Consider the following 9,825-nt stretch of genomic DNA (forward strand, 5'->3'; position numbering starts at 1 on the left):
TAATAATAATAATTTTATTTCAATTATTAAACTGTTCTTATCTCAACCCATGAGTTTTCTCACTTTTACTCTTCCGATTCTCTCCCCCATCCCACTGGGGTAGGAGGAGTGAGTGAGCAGCTGTGTGGTGCTCGGTTGCCAGCTGAGGTTAAACTATGACACTACTGTAAAATAATGAGATAAAACAATTTCAAAGGATTGGGCTTTTTTATTAAATAAAGTATTAAAATGAATTTTCCATTTCATATAGAACTCCACAGAGACTGTTTTTCCATTATCAAATGAAAACATGTTGTGTAATGTCATTATTTGCCATGAAATGGAAACGACTTAAATTTTGATCAGCATTTCTGTGGGTTGTGTATCAGGGGTTGGAGGGTATTTTATTTTGCTTATTGCTTTTTAAGTCTTTTTACACAGGTTTCCCTTGCAATGATTGCTGAGATTCAACCAGCAGAAGGGGGAAGGTGTTAAAGGAGGAAGACAATATTGCTTCAGACAAATTTTTTGTGAGTACATGTAGAAATACAGATTCATTACAGTGGTCATCTGCATTTTCCTGTAGAATTCCTTGAAGAATCAATTGCACAGAGTTGCTGCAGGAAAGATACACTACCCTGTTGAGATTCAGAGAGAGAATCAGAAGTACTCTGAAAAGTGAGTGAATTCACCTGGCATTTGGTGATCAGAATGATTTATTTCTGTTTCTTCTGGAGCCTTAATACCATCCTGGATATGGACATATAACAATAACAAGTCAACAGCTACCATCCACACAAATATTTAATTAACCATGTTTCTTGCTGCATGAGGATGGTAAATCATTACTAAATATATATATGTTAAGGAAAAGCTGTGAGAGGACCTCAAGTTGGCCACATCATTGTAGTATACATGCTGTCACTTTTTATTAAAGTAAGAAACATAGAATCACAGAATATCCTGAGTTGGAAGGGACCCATGAGGATCACCAAGTCCAACTCTTGACTTAACACAGGACAACCTAAAAGTTAAATCATATATCTAAGAGCATTGTCCAAACACTTCTTGAACACTGACAAGCTTGGGACCATAACCACTTCCCTGGGGAGCTTGTTCCAGTGCTTGACCACCCTCTCAGTGAAGAACTTTTTCCTAATATCCAATCTGAACTTCTCCTGAGCAGCTTTAAGACATTCCCTCTCATCCTGTCACCGGACACCAGAGAGAAGAGATCAGCACCTTCTCTCCATTCCCCATCATGAGGAAGTTGTGCCTACTCATTACTACCTAGTAATGAGGTCATTCCTCAGTCTCCTATTTCTTTAAACTGAATAAACCTAGTACTCCTTGTCTCCCCAAAAAAAGTGTTTTCTTAAAAGTTCTAAGCTAGAAAAAGAATCTTTAAAAATAAAGTAAATTAAAAAAGAAATATAACAGAAATTACATAGATTTTCTGTAAGTAAACCTCCTCTGTCTCAGTAGGGCAGATCTCTTCCTACAGGGTTACTGTCAATCTTTCAACTTAGCAGCTTGTAAAACTGCAGCAAAATGTATGCCTTTCTCTATGTCTCTAGGAAAAAAAAAACCCTCTCTTTCTGTGCATTAATTTAGAGTGTTGTCTACATATTTCTTCCTTGTTCCTAATCTCCTTATTTTGCTACTCTTTATGGAGGCCCTATTGTCTGCCTCTCCCTTTTGCTCATCTCCTCTCACATTGAAATCCAGAAGCTTTTTACACCAGTGCATGCTCAGCTGGTGTCAGGGAAAGCATAATCACTTTCCTTTCAGAGAGTTTAATCTGACCAAGAATACAGTAGCTAAGAAGCTGCAAGTAGCTGCTTTCTGTTTTGCTGCCCATCCATACTTTTTTGCAAAAATGTAACATAGTCAATTCAGAACAAACAAGTCAAAACAAATACCATCAATCTGATGGGTTAATCGTGTAAATCCAAATACATAATTTTCAGGCTTAGACCAGTAATATTTCTGAGAAATATGTATCAGCAATCTTCTCATCTATATACACAGAATAACAAGTACCTCACAAAATACGTACTGAAGCAAGCATCCATCAATTTCTTAAAGTTACTGTACCAGAACGAGCATTAGAATAATGATATTGGTCCTAAATATATTACCATTTACATTTTTGTCCCAGAAGAAGCCTTCACTGACTGACAAATGTTCGTATTAACTTCTTTATTTTCCCAATGTGTCTGACCTCTTCACTTGATAATGATATATGGGCAGAGGTCAATATGCCAGGCACTATTCACTGAAATTGTATCTTCAGTTAATGAACCTTATGGCTAATTAACAGTTTAAATGATATTAAGAATATGCAGTTTAAATACCACATTAAAAAAAAAAAAAATTAGAAATGACAAAAGTAGACAGCTATGACCCTGTTGATTTTAAATTTCCCCCTTAGGAGTCTTTAAGTGGAACATGGTGTTGGGAGGTGAAATGCAGGGGTTTTTTTAAAGACATTTGTTTTCGTTTAAGTTCAATCTTTTTATACTACTGATAGTGTCATTGGCCATTCTATGAGCAGTTGCTTATCTCAAATTATAATGTAGCTTCATAACTGATATATTTTAATTTCTTCTTCATTGTTTGGAGTATAATGTGTCTTCTGCTAAAAAAATATTCTGCTTTGTCCATCCTTGTCTGCCACTGCCTTTTAAGAAATTCAATACTTTCTTCAAAATAATATTTAAATGTGTATATATATGTTCTATTATCCCTAGTCTACAGAATTATTTTCTCATAATCTGTGTATGGGTACTGCTATGAGTCCAATTCATTGCTTTGTTATGCCATATATATAGTATCCCATATAGGGATATAATGGAGCTCTTTTGGACATACCATGTTTTCTGGGCCTTTCCATCTTGCCTCCAGTCTGGACTGCAAGGAAGTCACAAGACAAGAACACATTTTTCAAAAAAATACGTGCAAAGGAATGATGGAGGAAGAGACTGCAGTATCTTACTGGGTGTGGAAACTAACTGATGAGCAGAAAGAAGGTAATGTCACAGATGATAGATGATTTCTCTTATAAGCGTTCTAGCTCTTCTCATGTATGCACTGAATGGTATGACAGAAGTATTCAAGCCTAACTTCAGGCACCTTCTTGAGCAACCCAAGTCAGAACCTTAGCTGCCTTAGGTTTGGTCTATAATCAATAGTACCTTTAAAAAGCGGTTTAAATCTTGGATTTCAAACACTGGTAGCCATATTGAAGATCATACCTAAGCTACATCACTCTTCATTGCATTTCTTAACTTGGTCTGGCAGCAATGCTGGACAACAAGGAAAGTTCAGCTTGAAGAGGTATTTGCTCCATCAAGCCCTAAAGACTGAGAGTGCAATTTCTGGTGTGAGGTTGGCATTTTTCCTTCTTTGCCTCCAATTCCATCACATAGCTTGTGTATGTCAGTATAACTAACAATGAATTAACTTCATTCTAGATGTGACTCATGGAAATGTGGCACAGACCAGAGTACAGAGTTGTGATGTATCTTTTCAAGTACACCTTGATATAATGCATCCTACTGCATTCAATCAATTCATATCATGATGCATTCATTATGAAGTAATAGAATACAGCCAGCTTTGTGTCTGAGGTATCATAAAAATTCAGAAAGACATAAAATACCAAAGTGCTGAAGTGTTTAAATTGCTTTGAATTTTCAATCAACCTCACTCATCAAATGCTTAAATTACTATGACAAAGATTTAAGTGAATAATTCTAGAGTAACCAACAATGATGAAATAGTTAACTGTCTCACCAGCCGATAGATTTACATGCATTAAGAATGGGTGAATTTTGAAAAAGGGACCAAGATCCACCTTAATGAAAAATTAACAATTATGTGAAGAATTACCTTAAGTGAGGCTTTGAAGAAAAGATTACAGTGGCTGAACAAAGTTCACTAGATTGTATCTGCTCTGGATTTCAATGGGTCGACCACAAAGCCAAAAATAGTATCACCTGAACTACAAGAAGGGGCTGATTCTGACCATAAAAGACATTCTGGAAGAGTAATAGGATGAGAGAATACAAACTTCCATACAATATATGCACAATCTACAATAAACTCAAAGATCTTAATTTCATCATGTTTTAGTTTAAGCCCTTAGCTTAGTTACTCCTGTAATGTGTATCATGCCTTTGCTTAGGTTATATGATAAAAAGGTTGCCTTCACACAAAAAAAGGAGCACAAAGGAGTGATGGCAGGTGCGGTAACCTGAATAATACCCTCATCTGGCTACTACCATGCCCACCACAGGAGTAGCCCAGCCCAGGCACATAATCAGTCCATAAAAGGCACATCTCCCCACACACAAAAGGAGCACAGAGGCACAGTGGCAAGCGGGCTAACCCCAGCATTTCCATTTAGAAAAAAAACCCTGTCCAGCCCCTCCCAGGGCTGTCCACAGAGAATCTCAGTCTCATGGTCCAGGTATGACACCCACCCTATGAGTCACTGGGAGTAGCTCTCATGAGCACCTGTTGGACTGAGGAGAGTCACTGCCTAGACATATGGAACGCCTTACAGGATGCAGGGGAAGAACATTTGGGGATTGTACAAGGTCTGTTATAGGATTTTAGGGGAGGAACCGAAGCCAGGGAAAAGGGATGGATCAAACGGCCTTCTACGATGGAGTAACTGCATCAGCGGACAAGCGAAAAGCTATGGATGTCATCTACCTGGACTTCTGTAAGGCCTTTGATATGGTCCCCCACATCATTCTTGTCACTAAAGTGAAGAGATGTGGGTTTTAATGATGGACTGTTAGATGGATAAGGAACTGGCCAGATGGCCACATTCAAAGAGTTGCAGTCAATGGCTCAATGTCCAAGTGGAAACCAATAACGAGTCGTGGCCCTCAAGGGTTCGTGCAGGGATCAATACTATTTAATATATTCATCAATGACATAGAAGGTGGGATTGATTTCAACAATTTTGGGGATGACACCAAGCTGAGTGGTGCAGGTGATACACTAGAGGGAAGGGATGCCATCCAGAGAGACCTTGACAGGTTTAAGGAATGGACCTGTGAAAACCTCATGAAGTTCAACAAAGCCAAGTGCAAGGTCCTGAACCTGGGTTGGGATAATTCTCATTATCCGTACAGACTGGGGGATGAATGGATTGAGAGCAACGTTGGGGACTTTGGGATACTGTTGGACAAAAAATTGAACATGAGCTGGCAAAGTGTGTTTGCAGCCCAGAAAGCCCATCATATCCTTGACTGTATAAAAAGAAGCATGTCCAGCAGGTTGAGGGAGGTGATTCTCGCCCTCTCCTCTCCTCTCCTCTCGTGAGACCCCAGACCTTTTATCAGGGCCTGTAGTGACAGGACAAGACGAATGGGAACTGAAAGAAGGTAGATTTAGATTGGACATAAGGAAGAATTTTTTACGATGAGGGTGATGAGACAGTGGAACAGGTTTCCCAGAGAAGTCATGGATGCCCCATACCTGGAGGGTTCAAGGCCAGGTTGAACAGGGCTTTGAGAAAGCTGATCTAGTGGTGGATGTTCCTGCCTGTTGCAGGGCTGTTGGATTAGATGATCTTTGAAGTTCCCTTCCAACTCAAACCATTCTATGATCCTATGATCTCGGCGATTTGTGGAGGAACAAGTGTAGGAAAACAAAGGGATGAGGGGGTAAAAGGGCCTCCTTCTTGTAGGGTTGGCTGGTCAGTACACTTGTCTGGCCATGCCCTGTGCCTGATCAGCATAGTTTTTCTTGTCTTCTGATTCAATTCCATTTCTAGCTATTTTCCTGGGTGAAGGACTGTCTCTTCTGTGTGTGTGTGTTTATGGGGTTAAACTGCCAGCGGATGGAGTCAGACCAGGTGTCTGTATGTTGGTGGTGTCAGCACCTGGAGTGAGTGTGGGTCTGTGGGTGAGCATGTGAGTGCTACTGAAGGGGAAGCTGGATTAACTGGCAAGGAGGTTAAGTGGCCTGGGAGCCAGAGGCATCGTTGGGTCTCTAAGGGTGAGGCCATGGGAGGAACTGGTTATTGGAGGAGAGTCTCAGCCAGCTGCTGGAGAGACCATGGGTTCTGGGGGTCTCTAAAGTTGAGGAGGGGGGGTGAGAGAGAGAGAGAGAGAGAGAGGGTCTGTACCAGCAACTGAAGTGGGGCTGCAGCCTCAGGGGCTTCTATGTCCAGGTGCCAGAAAGTGGGGAGACTGGGATCCAGGTGCAGCTGCTGGGGAGACTGAGATACAGGGGCAGCTACTGGGCAGACTGAGGATCTGACCCCAGCTGCTGGAGGGATCCACACTTTACTTGTACACATATATATGCATATATGTGTGTGTGTGTATATATATATACACATATTTCCCAGTAATGCATCTTCATCCTGTTCAGCCAGAGAGGGGAGCAGGGTGAGGCCACTGGTGCTATTTGTGTTTGTGCAAGTGCTGTGTGTGTCTGTCTGTGCTGATCTGTGTGGCTAGCCATGTATATGTACCTATAAATATGCATATGTGTGTATACCTACTGGGAACATTTGCTCAGCCTCACTACTGGTTGGACCTGGGGGCATGGGGTTGCAGCAACCTCACCTCCCTTGTGCTTCTGGATTTTGTAACTCCCTAACACTTTTTTTTCTAATTGTACAAGACAGGACCCTTGAACTACTCCTAACTTGGACACCTCCATTCATCATCTAAAATTGTATTTGATGAATGTTAGCTTAAAACTCATATGGCAAGATGAAATATGCAAAATCAAAGTCAGATTTATTACCTCTGACAATAAGAGGAGACATTTAAAGTAACAGGGATTGTATATTCCCTGCCACTGAGAAACAAAGTTCTTGGACCTGTTCTAGTATTTTCGTGTGTATATATATATATATATAAAATTCATCAAACTAAGAAAGTGATACTTATTCTCTTTCTTGGATGTTGTGAGGTTTTATTAATTCTTCTATAGCATCCAAATTCCTAGTACAACAGATTATATTAGTGGAAACCACGTTGTCCTTGCTTTTGTATATCTAAGTCAAATCTGCAGTATTCCTGGAGTTTAGTATTTTATATATTACACTTTAAGTGTATGTATTATATGTATTACACTAAAAGTGTTCAGATCTCTTGCTCCCAAGTTCTAGAAATTATCCAACATATGTGTTTTTAGCAGATAGCTGATGCTCTGGAGGAAGTGGGTATTTACACCTCAGTTGCAGTGTGTCACCTTTCTGCTTCAGTGTGTTGCACAGCTTTAAATCTCTTAGATCACATCATCTTGTGTAATGTCAACTCACATTGGCTTTTCTGCATGACACAATATAACATGATGGGTGGTGACACAGAAAATGTAATGCAGTATGACACATCAGGAATGCAAAGGGTACTGCAATTGGATAGTTGGTGTCAATTTAGATAGGACGCTTCCAATCCAAAATGAATCTGGCAGACACTAATGGAGTGAATGTTACAGTAACTACTGTATGTGTGAAACTGAATTCTGCAGTTCATCACAGTGCATTGAACAGGTGCAGAAATGAAGTCTGAAATATTAGGAAGAATAAGTATTTGTAGTTGACATAGGTATGCAGGTTTAAAGTATGCTGAAAGGTTTTGTATTGCAAAATGTTCCTCTACCTGCTTTTTAATGTTTTCTGTAATCATTACTTGTTTATTTTAATTCCTTTTCTAAACTGTGGGCTACCAAAAAAAAATTAAAAAAATTAAAAATTACATATTGTGTTAGATTATACCAAACATAATTGGCATCAGATAGTCAAATGCAAAAGTATGGATGGAAGAGTAACACCCAGTTATCCCAGAGAACACTTTTAAATACTGAACTCCTTACTGCTTAATTGTTTGAACATTCCAATGAACTTTCTACCAGATAAATCTGCTGCAGAAGTAGGAAGTCCTAAGAATTTTGTCACAAGACATTCTGTGCCTTTCAGGCTGTGGTCTTATTTTATATAAAAAATGCAGTGTAATACTACCATATTAGATTTGGTTATTTTTTAGGATACTAAAGAATAGAAAGTCCAAAGAAGAAAAAGGGAGTAGACACAAGAGTACAAATACCTTGTTCTGTAAGTATCAGACGGCTGTGAAGTGATATAAGAAGTTTCTAAAGTTTTGGTTTATTTTGTTCTCTTGTCAAATCATCTGTAGAGCTAAGAGTCATTGTCTTGTTCCCCTAGGCGAGTCTTCTTTTTTTTTTCTTTTTTTTTTCTTTTTTTCTTTTCCTGTGGTAGCATGTTTTCTGCTATGTGTTAGCTATTCTTATGGTTCAGCTCTTTTATAGGACAGGGACTCAATAGTTTTCCCAAAGGACTAAAAGTATTTTAAACTATTATAGAACTCTTAAATTTTGTCATAATTTGTGCTCCAGAAGGGATAGAATTTATAAATGTGTATAGACACTGATTTTCTTCACTGAAAGAACCATTAAATCATCTGTGATCAGACTCTAGAAAAAAACTAGGTGGGAAATGCAGTGCTTTCATCTTTGCAGTGTGAGAGAGGAAAGGTTGGCATGTAGGACAGGAGTTCTTTAGGGCCATACTTAATACTTCAAATGAAATAAACAAACATAACCTCAGAAAGTCTCTTGTGCAGGACAGCAGCTCAGGGGATATTACAAAGTCTATTCTTCTGCTTGGAAAATGGTAAAAAAGAAAAAGAACTAAAACAGTGTGCTACAGAATAGAGCTGAAAAGTAGGGTGCAACAAACAGGGGTGATGCACTGTAACTGATAAGACACAAAGAGGAGTTTAATTCCTTTTTTGTACGACGTAGTTTTAGCCCTTCAGCAAAAGATCTTTTTAGTGACAACTGCTACCCTCCTCCAATGATTCTTTCTTTTGTGAGACTCACAATTTTCTTGCAGTTTTTTTCCTACTAGCGTAATAGGACAACTTTAACAGTTAAAGGGAAAAAATAACAAAAAATCCCCTTTAAGTGCTTTTATCAATATTTCAAAGGTAAACACAACTGCTTCACTGTTTCCGAGGAACAAGAAAATCAACTTTACTGCCAGTTTCACCAACAGTGATTTATTCCCCCACTCAGTTTTTGCAGTTGCCATTGCTTCCCATGAAGTTAGAGTAGCATCTAATTTTTGCAAAATCACATGCAGTGTTTCCTGGTGAATATTATTTGCCATCATTGTTTTGACAGGAAGAATACAATGATGTGTTATAGATGAGACCAGACAAAGCACTAAAGATAAATTGTAGGGCACAGTCTCACTCAACAGCAGACCATCCGGAGATGGTAATGGTCAACAGTTTAGCATCACTCACCCAAAGAAGAGTATTTACAAGCTCATGGTTCCCTGCAGGTCCCCCTTCTGGCATGCCATCAGCTTGTGCCTGAGGCCCTGTACTGAATAATTCTGGATCATAACTGCATTAGCAGCCCACTGCAATCTTTTGAAAAGAAGTGACTCAGCAATCACATCCTCCCTATTTGTAGAATCAAGATTGAAGAAGGAGGGTGGTAGTGTGATTCCATGCCCCCATGAGGCAGTATCTTATCCTAAAGATATTGATTAGCTTGGACATGACCCACATTAGTCTATTAAATTACTTCTGAAGTGGCAAGTAACTGCCTATCCCTGATGGTAGGTAGGGTAAGAGGATGACATTTCTTTAGTTGTTTCTGCATATTGATTGTTACACTACTTGTTCATATAGTAACTTCACTTAAGTCTCAGTTCTGTAAGTGTTTATTCATGTATGGCATAAATTTGCTTTTTCAGCTGTACTAAAGTTCTTCACAACTATGCACGAAATTAAACATAATGTTTTGCAGACTGTGGCCGTGTTTTGTCATGTTTTTGAG

General features: G+C 39.1%; 1 protein-coding gene across 1 annotated transcript in view; it reads left to right on the forward strand.

The window, feature by feature from the left end:
• The window catches only part of LOC109279366 (RNA-directed DNA polymerase from mobile element jockey-like), a 183,136-nt gene extending 178,360 nt beyond the window's left edge, over positions 1 to 4,776 (forward strand). Inside the window, 1 exon segment of the mRNA XM_019471091.1 lies at positions 4,603 to 4,776. Coding sequence (XP_019326636.1) covers positions 4,603 to 4,776 — 174 coding nt within the window.
• Positions 4,777 to 9,825: the final 5,049 nt, after the last annotated feature.

This window comes from Aptenodytes forsteri, unplaced genomic scaffold (assembly GCF_000699145.1).
Source record: "Aptenodytes forsteri isolate BGI_AS27 unplaced genomic scaffold, ASM69914v1 Scaffold172, whole genome shotgun sequence".
Taxonomy (NCBI): domain Eukaryota; kingdom Metazoa; phylum Chordata; class Aves; order Sphenisciformes; family Spheniscidae; genus Aptenodytes; species Aptenodytes forsteri.